Source organism: Oryzias latipes, chromosome 2 (genome assembly GCF_002234675.1).
Source record: "Oryzias latipes chromosome 2, ASM223467v1".
In the NCBI taxonomy this organism is placed as follows: Eukaryota; Metazoa; Chordata; class Actinopteri; order Beloniformes; family Adrianichthyidae; genus Oryzias; species Oryzias latipes.
This window is the reverse complement of record NC_019860.2, coordinates 3,729,831-3,757,821: the sequence shown is the minus strand read 5'-3', so window position 1 is coordinate 3,757,821 and position 27,991 is coordinate 3,729,831. Positions and strand designations below refer to the sequence as shown.

General features: G+C 40.8%; 1 protein-coding gene and 1 long non-coding RNA gene across 3 annotated transcripts in view; one reads left to right on the top strand and one right to left on the bottom strand.

The window, feature by feature from the left end:
- Positions 1 to 657, bottom strand: part of LOC101174729 (aryl hydrocarbon receptor) — a 54,803-nt gene extending 54,146 nt beyond the window's left edge. Inside the window, exon 1 of the mRNA XM_011481447.3 lies at positions 131 to 657. Within this exon, the coding sequence (XP_011479749.1) occupies positions 131 to 189 (59 nt within the window). The 5' untranslated portion in view covers positions 190 to 657. The remainder of the gene's footprint in view (positions 1 to 130) is intronic.
- Positions 159 to 27,720, top strand: LOC110016073. Of its 2 annotated transcripts, XR_002291348.2 has the most exons (3): positions 162 to 253; positions 26,681 to 26,760; positions 27,522 to 27,720. It is a non-coding gene; the product is annotated as an uncharacterized LOC110016073 (long non-coding RNA). The 2 variants fall into 2 exon arrangements; XR_002874922.1 differs by lacking the exons at positions 26,681 to 26,760; positions 27,522 to 27,720 and adding an exon at positions 13,767 to 15,406 and having other exon boundaries at positions 159 to 253.
- The last annotated feature ends 271 nt before the right edge of the window (positions 27,721 to 27,991 follow it).

Below are 27,991 nucleotides of genomic sequence, written 5' to 3'. Positions count from 1 at the left end.
TCCCTAAAACATCGTGTTAGTAAAACATTTGAAGCATAAAAAGTGATATTATCAAGTTTAATAATATTTTTCTTTGACTTCAAAAGCAGGCGCGGAGGAATACACCGCGGTTATGAGGTTGAGAACTTACGTTTTCTGGACGGGCTTCTTCCGTTTCTTCACCGCGTACATGGCGGTGCCGGACAGCATGGCGATAAAAGTCAACCCAAGCCACTCAAAAGAAGTCTCTTCTGTTCGGGAATTGAAGAGCGAGGTACGGAGCCCCTCAGGACACTCTTATGGCCGTCAAAATACGCTGGAAGTAGAACATCTGCTGCCGCTTCACGTCCCTTATTTACGCCTCAAAAAACGTTGTATTCCGCTAAAACAAACCGAATAACTTTGTCAGACGGTTCCTCATTCCAGACAGTGGCGCGAGCGCGTAGTTTCTGTGACTTTTTTAAAAGTATATTAACAAACAGACGATTAAAAAAAGAAGTCGGTTTAAAAATAATCAGCGGTGAGTTTTTTAAGGGATTTCTGTGGCTGCGCGTAACCCCGGTTTTGATTTGACAGAGCCGTTGCTGCCGCGGCGCGTTCCTGTCGCGGTTTCACCGTGTACTGTATGTATGTGTCGATGGCCCGCGAGGGCGGAAATATTTAAGGTGGAGCAGATGTAGGGCAAAAGAGAAACGAAGGCAAGGCTGTGAACAGAGGTTTGAATCGGGAGGACCTTAAGAAGGTCATGCAGGTCTTGTGGCGCTTTTAAACACCGTTTACTGTAACTTTGAATGGTTTTACCAAAATATATTCTTAAAGCGACACCGTGCAAATAATATAAAATGTTTTTTTTTAGTTAATAAATTACTAAACATTTTCATGTAAATAAATATTGCTGCTACTAGATAAAATTAACAACATTTTTGAATTAATTTTTCAACGTTATGTTATTAAGTTGCTATATCTATCTATCCATCCATCCATCTATATATATGGTAAACAACAAGGGTCACTTTTTCTTTCTTTCTTCTTAAAAAAAGGAAAAAATATAATAATCCGGAACTAATTTTGAGTCTGAATACACCCAAGTGGCCCAAGAACCGCTCTCTGAATCATCTTTTAAGGTGGTCTTGGTCCGTTTCCAATCGGACTGAGCTCCGGTTCGCTCTGAGTTTCCTCAGTCTGGATTGGCTCCGTGCTCGGAGCGGAACAAATGAACCAAAACGCCCACCGGATATATACAGAGTTTAGTAACCATGACGATGAGATACAGGAACTCATTGAAATGTGGTCATTAAAACCCTCTTCAATGTTTTTGATCAAAATTCTTTGGATTCATCCAAAGCAAAAGTTGTACTTGGTTTTTTGCAGATGATGATGTCCTGTTAGATCCCATAGGGACCTCCGGCAGGCTTCTGAAGAGTTTGGAGCCCTACTACCACACACATTTTTCAAGAAAAGTAAATAACGTTTTTAAATAAAAAAGATCATTAATTTTTTAGAAAATTCAACTTTTTATCACTGGAGTGAATGGGAAACTGCTCTCCTCTGTAGTCGGCCCCTATAGGTTATTACTTTGATGCACTTTCTGGTTTGTGTCCAACGTAGGTAGGTGCTTTCAGAAATAATATCTCAAAAACAAGCTCTAAATTTAATTATTTTTCAAAGATTTTCACTGTGACGTTTGACCTTCATGGGTTTGGGTAGAGCTCCGTCCTTGAGTCTCTTGCCTATTCAATGACTCCAGTTGAGGTGGTCTGGATGCCATCAAAGTTGCGTCCAGTAGGGACTCAAGGGGTTTTAAAGACATTTGTAGAGTACAGAACCTTTTAGAACATCCAGATCCTGGACCATGAAAGGTCTGAGGAAAGAGAACGTTTGTTTTTCATATCCTCAAAAGTGGGGGGAGCTTCCCAGAAATGTGGCGTGACGTCTGAAAAACCGTCAAGCTTTGTGTAACAACACCGACGTCTGGCCACACAAGAGGTGAATCAGTCACTTTAATCGAGGATCCATCGAGAGGTGAAGCGCTGGCAAAGGTTTGGAGTCGAGCTCACATATTTATCCAATGCGCCGGTCATTTGGCCATCCACGACCGTGTCCTCCTACGCCGTGTCAGTGTAAAGTGCGCCGGTCTTTACAAATCTGCAAATGTGATGGATTCTTGCCTCATGTGTCCATTCAGTTCAGCCAAGCTCATCATCATTTATCAGTTTTTGTGTACAGTGACTTGTTTCAGCACGCCAAATGAGATCCCTACAAAAGCAAAAAGGTTTACGTCACAGCATTTATCACGAGGGAACTGGAGTTCTTGTCATTCGTCGCGATGCCTCAGGTGGTGTGACCGTGACGCGTCAAGATTCAAAAACGGTGACGAAAGCAAACAAAAATTCGGTAGAAATATTCATTAAAAACTGATTAGCAAATTGCACCTTTTTGGGGGAAGCTGTGACGGACGGACCAGCTGCTTTGCCACATGCGCTCAATCCAGAAAGCAGTAAAAAATACAAACTAATTCAAAGCAGAGCTTCGAGGACGGGATGAGAAACAGATGCTTTGAAGCTCTAAGCACCTTTAGGGCAGCTGACACATCGGATAATTTCCCTTTTTAAAGTGTGCTGTGGGAGACGCAGGAGGAGGGCGTCATATGTAAATGGTAAGTGGCGTGTACTTCTGGACCGCTTCTCTATATATATTAAGGCCCAAAGTTCTTTACAGTCGCAGTCCCATTCACCCATTCACATTCTTCTTATGCCAACCTTCAGTGGGGCGAAAAAGTATTTAGTCAGCTACCAATTGTGCAAGTTCTCCCACTTAAAAAGATGGAAGAGGCCTGTAATTTTCATCATAGGTAAACTATTAGAGACAAAATGAGAAAAGAAATCCAGAAAATCCCTTTGTCTGACTTTTAAAGAATTTATTTGTAAATTATGGTGGAAAATAAGTATTTGATCAATGACAAAAGTTCAACTCAGTGCTTTGTTAAATGCCCTTTGTTGGCAATGACAGCAGTCAAACGTTTTCTGCAAGTTTTCACAAACTTTTGCTGGTATTTTGGCCCATTCCTCCATGCAGATCTCCTCTAGAGCAGTGATGTTTTGGAGCTGCCGCTGGGCAACACAGACTTTCAACTGCCTCCAAAGACTTTCTGCGGGGTTGAGATCTGGAGACTGACTAGAACGCTCCAGGACCTTGAAATGCTTCTTACGAAGCCACTCCTTCTCCTTGGTGTGTTTGGGAAAAAAGATGTGCTCATTTTCAAATTGACGTGAAAATCGATGTTGAACAAAGTAGGGTATCACTATCGAATTTTTATTGGCTACATATTCAGCAACTGTAAGACCAGGGGCCTCATTTATAAACGTTGCGTACGCACAAAAGAAGGCGTACGCCACTCTCTACGCAGTAGTTGAGATTTATAAAAAGCAAACTTGACGGGAAAATGTGCGGTCCTTCACGCAAGCTCTGACCCAGGCGTACGCACAAAAACGGGTGAAATGAGAAACGGCGACACCGTCGGCAGATGGAAGAAACACGTGAAAGTGACAATCCTGCCTCTCAGAAATAACATGAAGACTTCACAAAGCAAGTCTTACAATTAACAGCTACACAAACACCCGTTTGATCGATCAGCAGTGAAACAAACAAAACAATCAAACGAAAATTACAACAGAAATTCAAATGAACACTTATTTGGAAAAAGAAAAGTGAAATATGTTCTGCAATATTGGCATGTTGTGCAATTCATCCTCATAAATAATATAGTTAACAGAACGAAATAATGTACAAAACTGATATTCCCGTCAATGTGTCCGTCTGGAGGAGCAGACAAAGGTGTGGGCGTGCGGACGGACGTACTAATTATCCACTGGGGAAAGTTGTTTTCATATTAAAACATTTCTTCATAAGCTATGGAAGTATGGTATTCATGCATATGCCTTTAGTTTGTTTTATTTTTGATAAAACAATGTATGGCGTATGTCTCAACCATTCAGAAAGCAACAAGAAATTACATTTGCGCAGATCAATTTCCCATTTCCACGTCGATTATTACCGACATCTGTAGCTTGTCAGATGTAATTAAATGGAGGGAAATAAAATGCCCCATCACAATGCGTAATGACGCACAATGGCTGATCTTACGCTCTTAGAAGATGTGGCAAATGGAAGAATTCGGAGTGAACGCATTTTTAGACAGCAAGAAGACGTGCTGGCAAATGAGGACGAGTGGCTTATGAGCCGGTTCCGACTTCCTCCAGCCGTCCTGTTGGACCTCTGCGGGCTTTTGGGCCCGGCGTTACAGAGGAGCACTCGGAGGAACCACGCGTGTCACCCGGTGCATCTGGCGCTCCGGTCCCCCCGGCGCATGCATCTGGCGCTCCGGTGTCCCCCCCCCGCCCCCCCCCGATGGAGCGCTGTAGCCTCACAACCGAATGGTTGTGAGGCTACAGCATTTACGGCGTCCGCCACCGTTTGCCGCTCACGTGCCTTTTTGGCATTAGTAATGCCCACACTGTGCCCTCAGAACAACACTTTTCTCCTTTTTTCCACCTCGCCAACGATAACTTTTACTTCACATTGAGTGAAGTTACGTTTTTTTGATTTCCTCTCGGTGTTTGCCATGGTTCCGCAATCAATGAATATTCATTTGTGGGCGTTTCACAGACTATTTATGGACAAATATGGGCGTGTCATGAAGCCGCAAAAAGCTGCGCTGCATTTAGAATCGGTTGTGATTTATTAAGGGAAAGATGCGTAGGATGTGCGTGCGCACGGTTTTATAAATCCGAATATTTCTTTGCGTACGCACGTCCTATGTTTCATCCGTACGCCACTTCTGACGCAAATCCTACGCAAAGCTTTATAAATGAGGCCCCACAGAGCTTTAGCACCAACGTTGACATTCTCTTGACTAACGTAACTCGTCAAGTGTTAATACAATTAGCATAAATTGAGAAGCCCCTTTCTTTCCTTTTTCCAACCATTAGCATGCCTGGTTGATTATATTCTATTGTACTAAATAACCATAAAAAGCATGCAGTTAAATGGTTTAACGTGGATTCTTAGTGACCACGCAAGATTTAAATACTGTTCCAGAGTCCACTTGATTCTTTACAGCATGGTTCGCTAAAATGATCATTTCTAAAATGATTTAAAAAAAAAAAACAAATTTTAATCACCTGCTTAATATGAGGGATAAAAGTTAGGTTAGAGTTAAAAGTAACCCCAAGGTTCTAGCAGTTTTTGAATAACTTAATGAAAAATCGCCTGATGATTGATAGATTCCAGACTGCTGTCGTCCAACTGATATCGTACATTAGCAGTACTCGGGGGTCGGGGGCCCATCAATGACCGGACGTCAATCTGGCAATCCCGGCCACCGTGGGTCCAATCGGGGAGACGGCATTGATTCGTTCATTCATTTTCTGTACCGCTTTGTCCCTTTCGGGGTCACGGGGCTGCCGTGAATTCGGGTTGATGCTGAAAAGAATATGAAGAAGACAGAAGATTCATAGAAGAGGAGCAGGGCGGACAAGAAGGGTGGAGAAGAAGAGGTTGTTGGTTGTAGCACAGAGTGTTGCTCAGACAGTAAATAGACAGTTTAGATACCCCAGAGCTATCAGGTGGCGGGGGGCACTTGATTTGAACTGCTGTCGGGGGACATTTACACATCGTCCAATCAGAGCTGCTGATGGCACTGAAGCTGCCCAACTTCGTAAAGGCGTCATCCCCACCTGACCGACTGCCGCCGTCTGCATTCGTGACCATGCCATTGATTTTTCAATCAGAAGCTAATCTTGAAGATTCTGCGATTGCACAGTGGCGGCTGTATTTGTGACCGTAGCCTAAGAAAGAAGAACTCTATAAAGAATCGGGTGCTAGGAGTCCAGGACAACCGCAAACCATAAAAATGTCGACTACAAGTTATGTAAGGGTTAATGGCCGACGAAGTGTGCGTTATTACTTTTTAACGCATGCCGTGGAGGTTGCTTCCGCGAAGTGTGTTAAAAAGTAATAATGCACAGTTTGAAGGCCATTAACCCGCTTATACCATGGTCACTTACAAAAGCAATACATAATAACCAGTTTCTAGTCCTTAATTCTTGGAGGTTTTTTCTGATTTGGATCGCTTTTCTCACAAAAAAACGTGCCACATCACATAACAAATAGTCCGCGTCGTGCAGTCAAGATTCGGCGATATGTATATATGTGCTGATATTTCCAATGGGTTGAATAAAGCATCTGTTCAGAGAGAAAGTTCACCTCTTCACGCTTCTTTTTTTCCAAAGGATGAAGTAAAAGGTTTTTTTAAAGAAGCCGGTACAAAACAAAACATACAAAACATTTAAGCTAGGTGACCGGAACTTCTTTTTTCACAGTGCGGTTTTCAAGTTTTAATGCACACCCAGCAGCCAATCAGAATCGAGTATTCACCTGGACCATGGTTTAAGTGAGATTTAAGTGTCTTATGTCCACATCTATGTCTTTGTGGCTTTTATTTGTCAACATTTAGCAAATTGTGAAAAAACAGCCTTATTGTCAAAACTGGAACCAGAAAAGTTTTTTTTTAACTCAAACTGTATATGGAAACTGCAGGATTTATTTTGTGTTGCCTTTAGGTGAAAGGCAGAGTTGTGTCTTTGTGCTGTGAACATGTGGCGCCTCCTGGCACGGCCAAAATGCCTGATTTAAAATAACACGGCAGGAAAGCTCGCTCCTTTTACTGCATTTGGCCTCAAAGGAGCCTTTTCAGTTGGTCTGTGCCTCCTTCTTCAGAGGAGGAAAAGTTGATTTGTGCCGCTGAGTCATACCGACGCCTGCAGACGCTAACGAGTGCGGGCCATCGCCGCTCCTAATTCCCAAATCCTCCAAAATTTATAGCCGGCCATAAAATTCACGAAAGCCTCCATAAAGTGGAACGTTTTTACTTTCCTCTGATCAGTTTGTCCGACAGATTAACAATACGACTGGTTCTGGTCGCCGGGATCAGTCGAGGGACAGTTAGATTTTGTCCGTGACCTAGCTTGAAGTCTGACGTTAGCTGGGTGTTGTGCCGCAGCAGGCAGCCGCGCATTTTTTAAATTTTTTTATGACAACATGCAGCAGTGGCGGCGGTATTTACGCAGCAGTAAAAAAAAAACTAAAATACAACTCATGAACTTTCTCAGCTTCTCCTTTTGTAATTTAGAGCGGTTCGGAAGTAGAAAGCTCCACGTGTCGCTAAGGAACCCGATAATTAGACTCACAAGGACTTCCTACCGAACACCATAAAACTCTTAAAAGAAGTCTTTTTTTTCTAAAGGACCAACAATTTCTGACAAGTTGGCACATATGTTTAGTAAGTTTAACCACAAATACAATCACAATGGGTGCCCTTTTAATAAAGCACGACATAAACTATAATAAAAAAAGTGTTTTATATACACTTTTTAACAAAAATAAATCTTTTTAAAGCCAAAATGTTCTTTCGAAGATAAAATTAAATTAAATCTGCATTTTAGATCTGAAAAATAAATTCCAGCAAATTTCTAAAGGAAACAATTTGATTAAACTCACCAAAAATTTTGAAAAAGCTGAAAATTGAATTTATGTTAAAACCCAAAACCTTCGACGGACATCCGCGCACATTGACGAATGACAAACGCAAGAAACACAAATGAATTATTACGCACGTCTCACAAAAAAACGAATTTTCATTTCTGGGAAATGCGCGAAATGTACAATATATTTTAGCGCTTTAATATTCTTTAACCATGACTGCAAACTAAGTTTGTTTTGTCAATTAGAAATAATTTTTTTCCAACTGCTCTCATATGGTTCTCCTTACGTTCCCCCTCCAGACTAAATTTTTGTTTTGAATGAATGACAAAACATCTGCATTTTCATCAAATCACCTTCAGATTATTCGGTTCCGTCGGTAGTTTGACTGATTATCCTTCTGACACCGTTTTCTAGCGAGCATCGGACGTCTCTGTTTCCGACTTTTCTGCTCCTTATTAAGGTTAAACCCTTTTTTTTTTGTCCCCCTTCAAACCACATAACCATCTGCTGCTTTTGGTTCAAGTTAGAAACAGGAGGAAGGGTTTTTGGGGCCAAAGCGTTCTGGCACTCACAGCTACAAACAAACATCTGGCCACCGTCGGATACAGGAGGTAGATCAGAGTTCTGATTAAAGGTCGCGGCCTCTGGAAATTACAGATCGGTTGCGGTCTTGGCGTTTCTGCATCGCGCTGCCCGGGAACGGCTTGGACTTTGCTGGATTGGAGGAAACATGACCTTTTTTTTTTGAGTGGGTGAAGGAGAAGCAGATGTGAGCGAGCTGAGATGGTGACTTGTATCAAGCTGAACCTGCTCCAGCAACATTTATTGTATTTGTGTATTTAATACCACAGGGTGTAAACACATGTTGGAAAACAGGGAGATCTTTTAATTTATTAACATATTTGTTTGTTTGTTTACTTATTTATTTATTTAATTTGAATTTTTTTTTTAAATATAAAAAGAAAATGAATGCATTATTCATTTATATTTTATTATAACATTTTTTAAAGGGGAGATCTTGACAATAGCAAATATAAAGTCATTTTTCTAAATCGTTCAACTAAATGATTAAAAATGTATTTACTTTCACACTGCACTTATAAGGACAGACCAAACTATCTTCACCACTGCATACACAGATTTTTACACATTTGGTTATGAAAAAGTACTTGTAAAACAGTAAATTCTTTAAGGCCGTGTCACAGAGCCACACATTTTGCGCGTTTGCGAGGTATTTAAAGACGGTCTTTCGTGATACATACATGATATAGGTCATTTGTAAGGGTGTCGGCCAAAAGCTCTTTACATGAATCCGACTTTTAACTGTTCAAAATTTTTGGTTGGTTGAGATATATGGCATTTACACGTATTTTTTGTAGTTTATATGCAACTGTTCTGTAAATCTTACACAATTGTGCATGACTTTTGCAAGATGCATACACAAATTTCTGGCTTTCCATGATCGCTCTACGTATGTTTAACAGGCTTTACACGCACGTACGGTGCACATATCACAAAAGAATTATGTAATTGACGCGCAACTCACTAATGATTTGCATACAAACGGTACAATAAGAACAAACTGTTCATGTTCTGTGTTAATTTACGTGTTCTTTACGTGGTTTATTTGTACTTCTTCCGTGGTTTTTTACGTGGGTCATTCATGATACATCTGAGAAAATTTCGCGTAAAGACCACAACCTTTCACACTTTTTCCACGTATATTCACGTATGACCGATTTCCATCAATGCAATATGCACAAAATAGATGTGGTGGCTGTGTGACAGCGCCTTTAGTGACATGCACCCAAACGGGGGGTTTTGCGTTGTCCAGGCCTGTGGAGGGTCATGAAGAGAAGTGGTCAGTTCAAGGTGGGTCTCAAAGAGTGCAGGTGTATCTTGAGGCTCGTTGAAAATGGTACGATTCTCGTGGGCATGTTTAAAGTATTATGAAGCATTCATAAGTTCCACCCATTTTTCACAGCCATTACCGGATATGAAAACTGGACTGAGTGACCCCCTCCCCTGTGGCTCCAACATGGCGGCATCCATGTCATAAAAAATAGCAACTGAACTGACTTAATTTCGTTGGAACAGGAAGTTTGGTCAGTTCTCATATACAGTCCGTGATTACGATGTGCACGTGTCGTACTGTGCCCTCATGCTTTAGATGTAAGTAAAGCATTAGTCACAACTACCCTTACGACTAAATTCAAGCTGTCTGCAGACAGAAAATGGATCAATATCTCCAGGGTAGCAGCATGCACTTGTTTTGTGAACGACACTTAAAGGCAACAGAAAGTCATTTTTTATTTTCTGTTGCATTTAAGTGTTGTTCACAAAGTTATTTGATGCTAAACTTGGCAAACATGGTCATTTCTATTACCAAGTCAGTTTTCTTTGGCAACAGGTTGATGGCATTCTTGCACCTGTGAGCACAAGAGTGCGTCTTTGTTGGATTACACAGCAGAGGCCAATAGCTGCAATAACAAAAATACCTGATGATCCTTTAATTCCAGAGCCGTGAAATGGCAGGTCGTTCAATGATACTGAAAGGATCCGGGAAAACAGGCGTGAGGCTAAAAGGATTACTCTATTCTCAATCTAGACAGAACAACACCCCTCGTGTCTGATTAAGAACTGAAGTGTGAGAGATATTGACTGTGTGATCCCAGCTTAATGCTGTTGAAAGACCTGTCTTCAAGTTCATCCTAATACTGATCTCTTTTAAGGACTTTTGGTTCAGTTCTTTTGAGTTTGTTTAGAAAGCGTCAGTCCACAACCAAGGTCGTCTCAAAGAGGAACGCCAAAAGCAAAAAAACATCAACAATGAGCTTTAACCCTTGTGCTATCTTAGATGACCCCACCCTTACATTGACGTGTTCTCCCTACCATGACAAAGGTGGATAAAGGTGGAAAGATTTCATGTAATCCATGGACACCAGTGAGGTTCACAAATCATTGAAGGAAAAAAGGTTCAGAGCACTGTCTAGTGGGTCTAGATGACCCAACTCCCAACGTTAAAGCGCCTAGGATAGCACAAGGGTTAATATCAATTCTATGGAGGTGACTGATAACCCTTGTGTTGTGTTTGGCTCCAAACTGACCCGTAGAATTGACCGTTAACCATTGTGGTGTGTTTGGGTCCAAACTGACCCGTAGAAGTGACTGTTAACCCTTGTGGTGTGTTTGGGTCCAAACTGACCCGTAGAAGTGACTGCTAACCCTTGTGGTGTGTTTTGGCCCAAATTGACCCTTAGAAGTGACCGTTGACATCACAGCTGTTTTCAAACCCATAATCAGTCAGTCTGCCTAATTAAAGGGAGACAAATAGTCATGTTGCTGTTTGGTGAAAAGGTGTGTACCACACTGAACATGGACAATAGAATGTGAAGGAGAGAATTGTCCCAGAACATTAGAAACACAATTATAGACAAACATCGTAAAGGTAAAGGCTATAAAACCATCTCTAAGCAGCTTGAAGTTCATGTGACGACAGTGGCACATATTATTCAGAAGTTTAAGACCCACGGGACAGTAGCCAACCTCCCTGGACGTGGCCGGAAGAGGAAAATTTATGACAAATTGAGGAGACGGATAGTTGGAACTGTATCCAAAGAGCCCAGAACAACCTCCAAAGACATTAAAGGTGAACTCCTAGATCAAAGTACATCAGTGTCAAATCGCACCATTCGTGGTTGTTTGAGCCAGAGTGGACTTCGTGGGAGACGACCAAGGAGGACACCACTGTTGAAAGGAAATCATAAAAAAGCCAGACTGGAATTTGTAAAAATGCAAGTTGACAAGCCACGCAGCTTCTGGGAAAATGTCCTTTGGACAGATGAGACAAAACTGGAGCTTTTTGGTAAGACACATCAGCTCTATGTTGGTAGACTCAAAAATGAAGCATACAAGGAAAAGAACACTGTCCCTACTGTGAAACATGGAGGAGGCTCAGTTCTGTTTTGGGGCGGCTTTGCTGCATCTGTCACAGGGTGTCTTGAAGTTGTGCAAGGTCAAATGAAATCTCCAGATGATCAAGGCATTCTGGGTAGAAATGAGCTGCCTAGTGTCAGAAAGCTTGGTCTCAGTCGCAGGCCATGGGTCTTCCAACAGGGCAACGATCCAAAACACACAGCCAAAAACCCCAAAATTGGCTAAGAGAAAAGTGTTGGACTATTCTGAAGTGGCCTTCTGTGAGCCCAGATCTGAATCCCATTGAACATCTGTGGAAGGAGCTGAAACATTTGGAGAAGACACCTGTCAAACCTGAGACAACTGGAGCAGTTTGCTCATGAGGAGTGGGCCAAAATACCTGTGGACAGGTGCAGAAGGCTCATTGACAAATACAGAAACGGTTTAATTGCAGTGATTGCCTCAAAGGGTTGTGCAACAAAATGTTAAGAGATGGGTACCATCATTTTTGTCCAACCCTATTTCATTAGTTCGTTTTTTTAAGTAAAGTAATGGGTGATTTTAATTATTTAATTTTCTATAAATTTTAATTTATTGTTACTTTTAAACGTTTCAAGTCATTTCAGTGAGCAATGTTGGATTTTCTTTCTTTAACTGAGGGGTACCAACAATTTTGTCCACCACTGTAAATCTTACGCAAAAGAGTTTGAGTTTTGCAAGATACAAACACAGATTTTTGGTTTTCCACCACCGTTACAGGTATGTCGAACTGACTTCTCCCGTATGTACAACCGATGTATAACTTTCATAAAACGTTCAAATAGCTTAATTGACCTACGAATCACTAATGTAATCGACATTAACAGCTCAAAAATCAGGCACGATTCACGTTTAACGTTGATTTATGTGTTCTTTGCATGTTTTATTCCTATTTTTTTTTGTGCTTTTAACTTGGTTCATTCATGATACATCTGTGAAAACTAAAGACCACGACTTTTCTCACTTTTTCCGTGACCAATTTTCATCCGTGCAATAAGCGCATTATGGACGTAGCCGCTGTGTGTGTGCCTTTAAAGTTGCGTTGCGGATGGACCGCCGTGAGACGTAGGTGTGACGATTTAATGAACATTCTATATCTTAGTGTCAACGCAATAGAGACGCACTGCAAACGGACCAGTGGGAATAGATCAGCCTCAAGGCTGTAGCAAAATAAAACCTTTTAGTTTTCAACGCAGTAACACAAATTTGTGCTTTTTTTTGCATCCAATTTTTCTATACCACTATCGTAAAGTGACTCATTGGGATTCTTGTGCAGCCTTTGCTTATCAAGCCGTGAGCACCATCCCGTTCCTCAGTGCGCTACAGAAAACAGAGGGACTGAGTAACGCTAAAGCCTCAAAGCTCTGAGATGAATCTCATGGATTTCAATCCAGCGCTCAGTATTGCTGCCAGCTGGATCAGGTAGTCGCCCCTCTGTGTTCCAAAAAACCTTTTCCACATTATAACAAATGACTGTAAAGCCGTTGACAGAGCGCCTGAGCAAACAATGGCGGCTTTGCCAAATTTCCAATGAATTTTGCGGAGCTTTCCTATTAGTGGAACCTCTGCAGTCCCTGGAAGTGCTGTTCCTTTGATTGTCCGTCAGCAGTTATGCTTCAGATCAAAAGCGCGGCGAAGTCATGAATAACATTTGGATTAGCCAGTTTTTCCTGGTCGTAGAGCTAGATCATTTGCAGGAAAAGCCGTCACTTAGTCTTATCGAATTTGTTTTCCTTTTAAAGTTCTCCGTCTGTTTGACCCGACAGCCACCAGCCGACTCAAACCTTGTGGAATCCGCCAGAGCAAATGCAGCCCTTGTGTGCACCGCCTTCTGTCTCTGGTGGAGAGTTGGGGAAGACTTAGTGAATTTTGCGAAGCCTATGAATTTCGATGCATGCAAATGGACACAGCAGGCATTCAAATGTTGGGTGATAGTGTAACAGTGAAGACAAAGCTTTTCCTGCTTACCTGTGAGCATATGACTCACCTGATTTGGCTCAAAATGTTACTGTTATTATGAGGATTCTGCACCTGTGTTTTTGTGGTGTGTTTGTCATGTTCTGGTTTCCTTATCAGTCCCGCCTGGTTGGGGTGGAACATCCACAGCTGGCTTCATTTCGTTAATCACCCTTAGTTTATTTAGGTGTCTGGTTTTCAGTGTCAGGTCATCTGTTCGGTTTTGTTCTGCGTTGTAACCCTTTTTGTTGCTCCCATGCTTTTATCACGTTTCAGCTTTTGTGTTAGATGTTCCTGTCACTAACCCCCCTGCATTTTGGGCCTTCCACTACCAGTTTCTGACAGATTGACCGGACCGCCTTGGACCCAGCAGGATAGTGCCACGCCAGATGGGTCTGCCTGCAGCAGTGTTCATGTGATTCCATTCCACGTCCAGCCTGTGCAGTCCTGACGGTGATTGCCGGGCCATCCTTCGAGTTTCGTGTTCCTGTGAAAGGGGTGCCGGCCGGGGCTGCTCCTCTACATGTGTCTGTTTTTGATGAGGGTCAATGGGACCCGTCCTTCATGATCCCTGTTTCATTCCTGCTGAGGGTCACCAGGGCCGTTCCTCTTCATGTCTGTTGCTGAGGATGGTCACCGGGACCGCTCCTTCAGATTCCCTCTTTCGTTCCCACTCTGAGTCACTGGGGTTACTCCTCTTCATGTCCGTTCCTGAGGAGGGTTGCCAGGTCCACACTTAAAGGATGTCCTCTTTCCGTGGGGGGATGGTTGACCTTCATCACCCTTGCCGATGTTTCTTGTTCTGAAGAAGGGACGCTCGGGCTGCTCCCCTTTATGTGTCCTGTCCCTTGGGATAGTTGTCAGGTCTGCTCCTCTTCATGTCTGTTCTTGAGGAGGGGTATGCCATGTCACCTCTTGGACTTGTTTTTGTTTTGTTCCACCAGGTCCCCTCTTCTCGGGTGCATCTGAAATCTGCCCTTTTGCGGAGGGGTACCATGAGGATTACCTGCTTGGGTTTTTGTGGTGTTTTTTGTCACATTCTGGTTTTCTTGTTGGTTCACCAGGTTCTGGTTGATGATCCAAAGCGCTCTATTTAGTTAATCACCTTCAGTCTATTAAAGTGTCTGGTTTTCAGTTCCTTAATGTTAGGCCATCTGCTCTGTTCTTTACTGCTGTTTTGACGCCTTTTTTGTTGCCCCCACGGTTTTGTCATGTTTCAGATTTTTTGTTAAATGTTTTAGTTTCTGTCACTAAGCCTGGTACATGACAGTGATGACACCAAAAGTGACGTCCCTTTATATTGCTCTGACAGTTTTTATGTTTTGCTCTTCTTTTGCATTTTATATGTTTGAAAACCAACATTTGACCAAACCTATATTAAAAAAACAACAACATATTTGCGCATTTCTTTACAAGTAAAAAATCAACATTACCAAAATAAATAGAAAGCAAAACAATATTTTATTGTGAAAAGCTTTTATTTCACAATAAAATGCCACGGGTCGCATACCAGCAGAAAAATAAATGTGGCTTCCTCTTTCTTTGACCATTTAATGTAAAAGTTATAATTTGAGTTAATTATTTTTCTTTATGATGCTCATGTTTTCATGATTATTTTGCCACCCTTTAATCCAACTCAGTTCTTTTAAGTTTGAGTTTTTTACCCATTTCTACTTTTTATCATTCTATTTCCTCCCTCAGCTCATATTCCACCTGATTTACTTCATGAAATTCCCAAACCCCTTGTTGTTTTGGCCGGTTTATATCAGGACTAGTGCGATCTGACATTTTAAGTGTCTTTATTTCCAAGAAGTTCAGTGTTGTGTAGGAAAGCAACATAGAATAGAATAGATCTTTATTTTTCATGGTCACAGGTACAATGACATTAAAAGGGCTTCCTGGTCTGTGCAACACCAATAGGTTAAACAGCCCATGGTAAAAACTTTGACTAAAATGAATAAATAACACAAAAAAACCCCATAAAAGTGCGTTATATAAATAAAAATGATTCAGTAAAATAATCTCTTTATGTGTTATTATTAAAATACTGTTCATCTGACCGATTGATGCAATCAGATGCAACAACCTTTAAGACCCACTCCAATAAAAGTGGAGTTTATTAGAATCATTGAGAATCAGGAGCTCCCTAGCAGGAGAGAGTGAGTGTAAAGAAATGGATGATGGGAAATTGGGGCGGGGATACTCCATGGCAACAGTTCCTCCCACAACTAATGAACTCCTGCTGCTCTGCAGAAACTATGTCCTAGAAAACGACACAGGTTTTCAGATTTTGGCCAAAAACGGCATCACCAGAATTAAACGTTGACTTAGAACATTTTGAAAATAGATGACAAGATGATCAGAGTGAGTATTTGAGTTAAGTTGCTTGAAGGTGAAAGTGTCCCATTTTTTCAATGGGAAAAGTGTTTACACAAGCCATGCCCACAGAGTAGACACATTTGTAATGATTAATGTTTTAGCCCAGGATTAATGCTCACTCCTTTGTGGTTTCACGGTGATGCCCACACAGTGTTGGTGTTTGTTCTGTGATCTTAGGACCGCCCACAAATATCTACATATTTACCCTTGGTACAGTGATGGACCCATTCCCAGTATAAGACCTTTGGAAAAACTATTGGACTGGAAAGACCAAGAACTAACTTCAGCCTAACTAACAAAAGCCTAGCAGAATAAAATGAGATGCTGAAGAACCTCCATTGTTGTTGTTGAAAGCTTTGCCTTTGCTGTAATCGGAATACTATCACCTATACCTACCCAATTGCCTGTATTGCCTGGACCATTCTAAACCGGGCCGTAGTGTACCGTCGTACTACTCAGTGGAAACGAGGCTTATGTGGTAGATGTGCACCCTGGTCGTCGTTCACTTTCGGCTTCTCCCATCAGGGGTCGCCACAGCGACACAACCCTCCCTTGAGGAGGAGTCGCATGGGTAACTTGGCAATGTTTTTACGCCGGATGCTCTTCCTGACGCAACCCTCTCCATCCAACCGGGCTTGGGACCGGCACAGCAGCAGAGAAGGGAACAGGGAGCAGCCCAGATTCGAACCCTGGTTTCACGGACGGAAGGCGCTGCAAACCAGCACAAGCTAAACCGGCCCCCAGATGTGCACCCTGGTACTCGAACTAAATTAATTCAGAAAAGAATTCCTTCTGGATGTAGACAACCACCAATCTGATGGAACCAAAAACATGTATAGCTGGACTGATAATGGAACAACAAAGCCTGAAAGGACATTGAAGTAAGAGTTTTGTAGGGTCCAACCATGAATCTGTCCAAACATACTCAGCCCCCCATTTACATACCTGTAAGTATAGCAGTAGAGCCATAAATATCAAAAATGTCAACACTATATTCTACAGAATTGGAGTTTTAGTGAAACTCATGGCAAATCTACATCTACCTGTTGAAACCAGCCTCTAGTGGTCATTTGAGGAATTGCAACATTTGGTTCCTTCTGGCTTTTTTTTCTGCAACAGAATGTAGGGCTTGGATGAAACCAATGATTGAGATTTTTACCATGAAATCTTGACAGAGAATGTCTTCCATTGGGGCTTGAAAATCCTACCAATGTGTCTGAATCATAGATATGTACGCACTAGACCTGTAATATCTGATGCCCTCACAGGACTTGCGGAACAGTGAAGAAGAACCCTGAAGTGGGACGGGCACAACAGCTCGAATTTACTACAGCTTTCCAAATATGGGCAATTGGGCAGGACGACATTCACAAATCTGTTTTTTTAAGGCGCTCAACGAATAGAATCTCACCGATAGAGCAAAATTACTCACTTTTTGTCAGTTTTCTTACAGAAAAAGAGCCACTTTTTTTTGGCTAAACCAAAAGAAAGTTTGAGCAGTGTGAGAAAATATCCTTGTTTTTGTGATGGAGGCCTTTGATGCACTCCTGGAATTCCCGATGCCGAGCTTGATACACCGAAGAAGACAGTTTCTCGACGTGGAGTCAGACGACAATAAACCCTTTCATGCCTTTCTGGAGTTTCTCGTGTAAACGGCGTTATCTTGGTTTTCGCTTGGTTAAGCGCCGACTACGAGCCTCTCCTCTTCTTTGTCAGTCACTTGTGGGGGAGAAAAAACACATAAACAGTTGAACAGGAATACGATACAGAGCTCCAAGTTTCTTCCTCCCACTTGATTCCTCAGATATCAAACCCCCACACGCACTCGTCTGTCTTCAGTAACGCCTCAAAGGATTTTGCCGTCGTAACTTTAGAGGTTTATCTGTCTTGGGTATGTGGAAACAAAGCCAAAAGAGGCTGTAAATCAAACAAAATAGAAGAAATGAAGGCACATTTTTTGATTTATTCCTTTTGTTAAACATATTTTTGTGGTTCCAATTGGATTTCAGCAGCTTCTCCATTAAAGTTGTGGTCTGTGTGACCGACGGTAGGACCTCTGCAAAGGTTTTCTGCGGCTCCACAAGTGAACGACTGCAGGTTGGATTGAAAAGACCTGTGTTTATTTGGACGGGTTTTTCAGACCCTCCTTCCGATATGTGACTAAGCAAGCATGCTGGGAAATGTTTAGCGCAGCGGTTATCTTCTCCAAACCTTCAACTTTTGATGAGTCATCACCCAGCCTTCGAAACCAGGGTTTGGAAAATGAAAGCAGCCTCTTTTAGAACAATGAATGATTTATGCTTTCGTGGATAATCAGCCTTCAAACAAACAGAAAACATGACTAAGACCAAACTAAAGCAAAAGCACTCAAACTTTTTGTATGCACTCTGCTTGAATGAATTTGCGTTATTATCCTATTTTTGCAATAAACGTCATTCAGCTTTTGTTGCAACTGCCCTTACAGGTGGATATGGACTGTCTTGGCAAACATGTACGCAGGTGGTCTGAACAAAGTGAACCCGTAGGGCGAAGACGTTTATGCAAATTTTTCCCTACGGGCTCGCTGCAGGTGCAGGCTGTGCAAGGGGCTTGTCAAGCTGTTCACGTGATACGTGTGCACTCCTGACTGTTAGGATATAGGAAATAAGATGTTTAGAGTGAAGTTTGTGTTATTGTACTGCAGAGATGTATTACCAATACACCCCATATGGGCATACGGTATTTGTAAACAATCAGTAAGTAGCCAGTAAATGCGCCTTACTAATGGATAACATAGGAGTATGACATAGGGGTACGATGCTATTGTAAGTATGTCACCGTATGATAGTATCACCAGTAATTCATCAGTGTTTGCAATTTCTATTGGACTAAAGCATTCTTCATGACACCACATACACGATTATCGTACACTCCATTTTCACAATGACCCTTGACGTGGCCATACGAACCCTCACCATCTTGCGGTCACCTTAATGAATGTCATGAAAATGGAAGCATAAGTTGTGCGCACTTTTGATGCACAGCTGACGCCGTCGTACGGTGCCCTTACGCCACGACTGCCGGCTCCTTACTGACCACAGGCAAATGCAGCAAGCATGGGGTGGGCAGGTCATACATAAGTGCCAGTAGGATGCTCATTGGATGTACAAACCAACCACACTCTGTCTAAATTCATCATGATTAACACTCGGGCTGCACGTAAGAGGGGCACGAGGAGTGCAAATTTAGCAGTTGAACAACACTTACGGGCCTCTTGTACCCCGTCAGAGTTTGGGGTGTCAAAACTTTGTGTCTCTTAAGTGTTGTATAAGCATGCCCATAGAAATAACGTGCCCAGGCAGTTTCTATACGGACTCATCAAGCGGTCTATGACCTTCATATTTCCTGAGAGCCATACAGTGTGTGTCCCATGCAGATTTGCCCATTTCTTGCCCTTATGGTCAGGATCTGGGTCACCTCCCACACCTATTGGTTGACAAGCTGCCCTCCTGCTTCCTGCGGTAGAGTAAACTAACCCATGCTAAGCTCTCAGGCCAAGTACCACGTTGACATCTGCACGCTGACCCACTCTGTGTTTTGCTTCCCCAAGAAATCCTACCAACTTTGTCTCCACCACCTACAACCACTTTTCATTCCACAAGAAACCAATCCTGATCATCTCCAAATCATCTGTCATTGCAGCTTCCACCAGACCAGCAGCTCATCCGCTTCATCATCCACCAAAGCCACATTAATTGCAATCCAGAACCTTCCACCACTAATGGGACTCAATAAAACTGTTTTCAACTCACTACAGTCTCTGTCCTGCTTCTGGATCCAGCTCGTATCCAACATAACACCTGTATCCACCTGTAAGGGCAGTTTTGACTAAAGCAAAAGATGTCTGGGCCCAGACATCCCAAAAACCTGCAGCATCTGTACCAGAAATTTCCTACCGTACAGGTATATGTGATTATGGTTTCAGGCTTCAAATCTTCTTCACAGAAAAGAAAACTTTTAGCGTTTTCGCGTAACTGAATGATTGTACTGATGCAAAACAACAAATGTTACAAAACAACAAAATTAGATTGGAAAGGGCAACATGAACTGTCCTGTAGATGGCGCTGGCCTAATGCCAGTCATCTGAGTGCAGGTTATGGTGCTGCAGACAGATATGTTTCCACCCCAAACAAAGACATTTCCTTATGCAAATCCAGGTCTGTGTGGGAATCCAAGTACATTCTATCTGAAAAGTGAACACAGAGAGGAAAAGGCTTTTTAAATGTGGGTGTTTTGACAGTTTAGTGCACGTTTTGCGTCACTCTGAGGTTTACCGGTACATCAGTTTTTAGACTCAGTTCTGACAAATATCCCTATTGTATCTCCTGGGAGCAGCAGCAGTTTTCAACAAAACATGTTGATTGACAATGATCTGATAGTTGAAATATGAAATCATATGGTGTAAGTAAATTAGCAATAAAATTTCTAAGAAAGTTCTAATATTTACTTTCATTTAATATAAAATTTGTTTAAGTTTTCAAAAGAACCTAATTGGGGTTTAAATTGGATGTTCAAGCAGCCTTTCATAGCTGAGACAATATTATAGGATGTCACTCTGTCATTCAAGTGTCCATTGTGCCAAAGAAATAGGCTAAAATCCCTTTTAAAAATCACTTTCAAATATTTTTATTATTATGAATAGAAGAACAAGCTTTATTAAATGTAGACAGTTCCCATGGAATGGTAACAAGTAGGAAAACTTTAAAACAAACATGCTAACAATACTGCAAAACAAGCTAAACATGTACAGTTTTACACCTTTTAATGAATTAACAGAAAACATTAAACAAAACTGGGCAACTACTGCTAGCAAATTGAATGGTTACCCTGAGCGGTCCTTAAAATACAACCAGACATGCTCACAATGCTAAATACCATGCTCACCAAGCCAGAAATCAGGATAAAAATGCTACAAAACATGCAAACAACTCTACAAAACATGCAAACAACTCTACAAAACAAACTAAAAATGCAAAAAAGGCCTTTATTTTAATTATCTCAAACTGCTACAATGCTACAAAACAAGAAGGAAATGCTACAAAACAGAGGTTATATGTAATTTAATGATGCTAACAGTTTTTTGAAAATATTTTAAATGCTAGATTAGACTGACAATAAACCTGTAAAAACAACAGGCTAAAAACTGACAAAAATGTTATATTATACCTCTTTTAATAAACTAAAGTAACATTTGAAGTTGTAGCTACTGCTAACGATTTAAATGTTTTCCTTGACTAGCATAGGCTAATTAACATATAAAAAATGCTTTGAAACAAGTTTAACATGTAAAATTTTACCCCTTTTAATAAATTAGCAGATGGTTACCTTGAATAACTTAAACCTTTTTTTAATTAATAAAAAAGTTTAAATATTTCAATTTGATCCTAAAAAAAAGGAAAAACATGCTAACGATACTAAAAAATATGCTTACAATTCTAGATAACAATTGAAGCATCTAAAATAAAATAAAAATGGCAGCTACTGCTAACAGTTTATATTGTTATCTTCAATAGCATAGGCCTATATGTTTTTATTAAATAAAGTTCAATTATTTCTAATTGATGCTAAAAAAATTACAAATAAATAGCATGCTAAAAATCAAGAAGAAAAATTCTACAATTTAGGCTAACAATATTACAAAACAAGCTAACAATGCTCCAAAACAAGCTAAAAAGGCTGCAAAAACTGCTGAAACTAAAAAAGAAAAAGAAAAAAAAATAACAGAAAAAGTTCAATCGGTTGCTTCTTTTTGAAAAATCTTTAAATAGTTTTGCGTCTGAATGATCATCATCTGAATGAAAGCACAATTAATAAATACAACATAAAACTACCCTAAAAAAGCTAAATATTGCCAAGCAGGCTAAATATGCTAAATGCTAATTAATGAAGACAGCTTTGAGGTAATTTTTTTTTTCAATTATAGGTATGTTGAATTACAGGAAAAACTAAGTGGAAAGTCAAAAGAAACCTAAAAGAAATGCTATGAATAGCATTTAAAGAGGAATCTAATTGAAGTTTTTATTGGGGCTTTAAATACGTGGAAGCTCAGAAACTATAAAAGTCAGAAAATCCCAACGTAAACTAGCTGAAGGTTTCCTAATACAAACTGATTTTGCTTCTCAAGTGCGTAGATAGGGGTGAAATACCAAAATAAATTGATGAAGAATCTAAATAACTGACCTCAGACTACAGGTTTGTAAGTCAGAAAGAATTCCCCCCACGTTGTTACGTCAGCAGTTACGACACAAACACACAAAGTCCAGTTTAGCCCCCGTTTGAAAAACGTTGGTAAAGCTGTGCTGAGGCAGATTGTGGCAGCAGGCCCCTGTTTTACCTCAAACATGGTGCAGACGGTCGCTTTTGGCAGGTGGAGCTGTCGGGGGAAGTCTCTTGAACAAAAGCACTCGGTGGGTTTCATTCTCGCACAAAAGGTGCCACTTCGGCCTATCTCACATTCTCAGGTTGTGATCTCAGAGCGAGCGCTCATCCTCACTCATCTGGGTCTGATTAGCATCCCCACTCCCTTCCACCCACATACACAGACTTGAGTTACGGTGTGTGACTGAAGTCAATGGGCTCTCTTTCCACAAACACTGCAAGCTTGGTGACGATAGCTGCGCATGAACTCTTCCACCCGTTTCAGATCTTCAGAACTCCACCACAGAGGTGCAGCACTGCCATCAACCAACCTTTGACCCTTGCAAGCATGAGGAACTGTCATGGAGGTTTGTGACGCAGGCAATGAAGCAGCTGAGGCTTCAAAAGCAGAAATCAGACAGATTAGTTCAAACATTGTTTTTTCCTGGGCTTTTTACCATCAAAATTCCAGCTTGTTGAGTCAACCTGTATGTCCACTAACAACGATCAAAACCACAGTGACGAATCTGAAACAGAATGACAGAAAATGAACAGAAGTAAAAATTTGAAGCCATCAAGAAATGCATCACTACGTTAGTGATGGTATAGCAGATCCTACAAGTGTACGGACAGGAAGATCTACTTTTATCCATCAAGATTCTGTCATAAGAAGTGACAATTATTTTATTTTCAACAAGTTTTGCTGTTGTTTACAGTCCTAACAGTGAAATCATTGAGTCGTAAATTCATGACACCTTCATTGTCATGGTATAAAACAGCTACTGGTAATTTCATTAAAGAAAAAACTCAGTTGGATTTATTAACATAAGTTGCGATTTTCTCATTCATTCATTTTCTATTCCATTTTTCCCTTTCGGGGGCACAAGGCTGCCGGAGCCTATCCAAGCCACTTGTGGGCAAGGGCAGGGGATGCCCTGGACAGATCGCCAGTCTATTGCAGGGTAGAATGTCCACAATTACACACCCATTCACTCTCACATTCACACCTAGGGACAATTTAGATTAACCAATTCACTTATGAAGCATGTTTTTGGACGGTGGGAGGAAGCCGGAGACCCCGGAGAGAACATGCAAACTCCACACAGAGAGGTCCCCCATTGATGTTGTGTTTTTCATGTCCCCCAGCTGGGACTTGAACCGGGGGCCTTCTTGCTGTGAGGCAAGAGCGCTAACCACGGCGCCACCGTCAGATGCAATTCGTTGTGGTCTATACTCGCCGATCTAGTGAGCATTGATGCGCACTGGTTTTTCGCAGAGACTTCTGGGAAATTTCCAGGGCACTTGATTTTGGAATTGTAGATTCGGACAGCAAAACAAAAAGGTGAACACACTATAGAGTGGACCATGAAGTGAGCTGTGAAGGAATTCGGACACAACCTACAATTCTAAAATCGAAAAGGGATTTTCCAGAAGTGTCTGTGCCAAACCAGTGTGCATCAGTGTTCTCTAGATCAGTGTTTTTCAACCTTTTTTGAGCCACGGCACACTTTAACCTTGACAAAAATCCCGCGGCACACCAGCCCCCCCCCCCCCCCCCCAAAAAAAAAAGCAGAAACTCATAGTCTGTTTTGATCTACAGCCCCCCCCCCCCCCCCCCGGCAATCTGACGTGCATTTTTGTGATAATTGTGGCAGAAAAAGCAGGAAGTTGCAGATGTTTTTTCTAAAAGATGTAATAAAAGTTAAGTTACATACAAACTGTATGTTCGTTGTGGTTTCAATCCGTGTAACAAGGACGACTCATTGTACGCTGAGGCGCTGTCCCTTTAAGCAAATGCATCATGGGAGATGTAGTGTGAAAACGGCGAGAAACCGGCAGAAACACTTGCGTCTCTGAGTTTCATGGTTTTGTTCACTTGTTCCACGGTCTGATACCGGATTCTGTGGAAAGCTACACCGCTAAAGACGAGCTTTAGCTGGTGTTTTTTTTGGAAATGAGTGAGTTATGAGCTAAATTGGAACAAGGAAGTTTAGACTTTAAACACTTCTGATTGGTCAGACTGATGACATGTGATTAAGCCTTCAAGAATGATTGGTGGAGTCGTGGAGACAGTAAAAGCTGCGGGACTTTTCAGAAAACAGTTATAGCTGCAGGTAAATCGCGGTGCCGTCATTCTTATCAAAATGTCTTTAATAGAATCAATTAAACACAAAGAAATAAGTATTTTATGATCTTTCATATTCCTAACTACTCAGTGTTTTATCAGGACCTGTTTGGATGAACAAAGAGCTGATTTCCTGGAGATGGTTAATGTTTTTAGATCAGTTAATGAGGGCAATTTTCCACGGCACACTTGAGCATCTCCCACGGCACACTGGTGTGCCGCGGCACACTGGTTGAAAAACACTGCTCTAGATTGACAAATACAGACCACAAAGCATTGTGTTTTTTTTAAAATCATCAATGTTTTCGTCATCAAAACACATTGGATTTATAGTTGTGATAAAACACTCACATAAATGTGTTTTTTTTAAATCAATGAGGTCATATTAGCCATGTGAAGAAAAAAAATAGTGAGCACTATATATTTATTTTAGTAATTATGGGTCGGGGTGGGTATTCAGACATAGCATCATATTTTTTTAGCTAATATCGGCTATTAGCTAGCTTTTATAAAAAATAATTTTTCATGTTTTGCACATTTTTAGGTATTTTGTTTTGTGTTACATTTTTTAAGCTTGCTTTTAGCCAATGTTGGCTATTAGCTTGCTTATTTTAAAAACACTTTTCCATGTTTTACACTTTCATTTATTCGTCTTCTGTTTTTGTTCCTTTCGGGTCACAGGGGCTGCTGGAGCCTATCCCGGCCACTTGTGGGCGAAAGCAGACAGGCTGCCAGTCTGTTGCAGTGCTGTTTTAAACATTTGTGGGTATTCTTTTTTGTGTTATTTTTTTAGCTAGTTATTAACTAAATTAGCTATTAGCTAGCTTTTTTTTAAATCCATTTTCCATGTTTTATTCATTTGTGGGTATTGCGTTATATTCTTTAGCTAATATCAGCTAATAGCTAGCTTTTTCCATGTTTTATACATTTGTGGGAAAACTCCAGTGAAAGAGAACATCTGTTAGGGAATGAAAAAGATTTTCTTGGACTATGACACAGACACAACAATCAATTATGCAAACAAACTTTTTTTTTTTTTTAAATCGGATCCAGGCCAAGTTTCTGTCATAAAACTCCAAAATAAAGTTGTCATAATATATCAGTGACTTCTTTTTACTTCTTTACTTACTTTTTTTAACCTAATTTTTTTTAAAATGAGCTATCTATGAAGTGACACAACTTTGATACTAGGTAGGATTTATCTTACAAAAATGAAAAGTGACATATTCTTAAATAATTACCTAAAATTTAAGTCTATTTTGAGGGAAAACAGCCTTCAAAACTCAACACCATACCGTACTGGTCTCTTTGAAAATAGCCAGTTCTCTTGGACCCTAACTCCCCTTCTGAGTCCAAATAAAAACTAAAGAACCTTTCTGTGATGCTGTGTTAGGCGCAGCTGCCGCAATATATCACTGCTGTTTAACTTCCTAGAAAAATGAAAATGATAACTTTTACCCGTCCAGCACCACTGAAGTCATCCTCACATACAGCTTGGTGGTAAACATTTCCGCCAAACCTTGTTTTTTTCTGTCCGCTGTCCAAACTATTATTTGGATTTTGTTGAGACCCAGAGGAGATTTAGAGATTCATACTCTTAAAGTTAAGGATTCCTCTCAGTGTCCCCAATGGTCTTTTAGTTATGATTATGCCATGTTTAGATTAAAAAAAAAAAAAAAAACGGTGTCATTTTGTAGGACATAGCATCTGTAGAGCAGCAAAAAATCCTTGGAGTTGTGGGCAGGACCATTGGCGCAGAGCAACTCCGCCCCCCATCCTGTCTCCTTTGTGTATCGTAACATTAAGTTGAAAGAATTGACAATAATTAAAAAAAATAAAAGCATAGCGTGAGTTTTCTTTTTTGATAGCCTACAAAGACCAATAACTTTTCTTTATGGCAGGTGGAGTGTCACTCAGTAAATTGGTTCCACCTGCGCGCCCCAGGTGCTCACCTGCAAAGGGGTTATAGAGGCGGCTTGCCCCTGGCAGTGTAAGCAGATGTGACCACATTTGGGGACCCTGCTCTTTGTCAGGACCAAAGACCAGTCCTAGCGCAGAGCCTCATCAAAAACAGAACGGGAGAAGTCAACGTAAAGCACGACTAGAGTTGGCATTATAAAACTGTGCGTGTGTGTGTGTGTGTGTGTGTGCACGTTTGTGAGTTAATAGGCATCAAGTGGTTCTAATTATCAGTTTTTATTAACCAATAAAAGCACTGGTCTGTAACGTTTACTGTGAGTTTTTCGAGGGTCTTTGTTGGATATTTAATGAAGTCACTACTACTCCACATGAAGCCACCCATGTGGAGTATAATAATGAATTCGGATGCCATTGTTTTTTTTTTTTTAGATTTGTGGTGCAGTGATAGAGCGGTCGACCTGTGTGCCGAAGCATCCTTGAGCAAGGCACTGAACCCCACATTGCTTCTGGTGGGTATAGGTTGGCGCCGGTGTTTTGCAGTGTGTGAAGGTGTGTGTGGATGAATGGGACTGTGACTGTTAAACCCTTTGAGCCTTAAAAGATGGTATATAAGAATAAACCACCTATCATTGAAAAGACTCATCATTTTAATGTAAAAGCTGTTTTATTTCACATCTTGTCAATTCCATTGTGCAGTAGAAGTAACTAGTGTTCTGTCTGTCCAGCGACTCCCTCTGCTGGTTAAAGATGGTATTAATTAAATGGATTCTTAAATATATCTTTGCAATAAATGGTTGTAAACAAACTATTTTTTTCATTATAACAGGGTTATAAAATTATGCATATTCTGTTCAAGACCTCTTTATGTCTTAAAAGTGATTTTAAGAAAAGGCAGAGCATTTTGCCTATGAAGTTGTACCACAGAGCTGCACTATAAAAAAGCTATCATAAATTTAAGAGGGAAACATTAGAAAAATGTCTTTAACATAAATGTATTCCTTATATTTCAGGAATTTCTTTTAAAATTGATGATACTGTGCATACATAAAAAGGCTTTTGTTTCTAATGAATCAAAAAAAATGTTGTCATCTGCAAACAAATCATTTTCTGTTTCATCCTACGATAAAAATAACAAACATATCTCCTAATGTTTTGTCACAGGTGCCAATAAGATGCTGTGAACACAAAAAAGCACCTGTAAATTACAGAAATCTTTTTTTATTATTATTATCATCGATTGGTGGTCACCATTCACTTCCTCTCATTTTAGCTGTTACCAGAAGTCCCTAATGACTAAGAGCTTGAAGAAATCCAAGACGCCCCAGCAACATGTTTGCAAACAAGAATCCAACGACGGGAGGTAAAAAAAACGTTGGTTCCGATCACACTGCATGCGTTTCCCAGAAACCCGCGTGACTTCTAGCTGAGGACAGACTGAGGATATCTGAACAAAAAGGGGAAAGATCAATCCTACTTACCAAAAAAAAAAAAAAAACTCTTCCACATGAAGACATTCTTTAATATTAGACCTCACTGTTAATGTTTTAAATTTAGCATTCAGTAGGGTTTTTCCTGTAAATTGAACAGATTTTTCTTAAAGCAACGTTCAACAACACTTCCAATAAAAAGCCTATGTAAATGCCCGGCCAGCAAGGTCAAGTGGGCCATATGGCTTAAAAGTGGGCAGAAAATGGGGCCCCACCTTTGTTTGCCCCAAATTGGCTAAAGTGGGCACTGAGT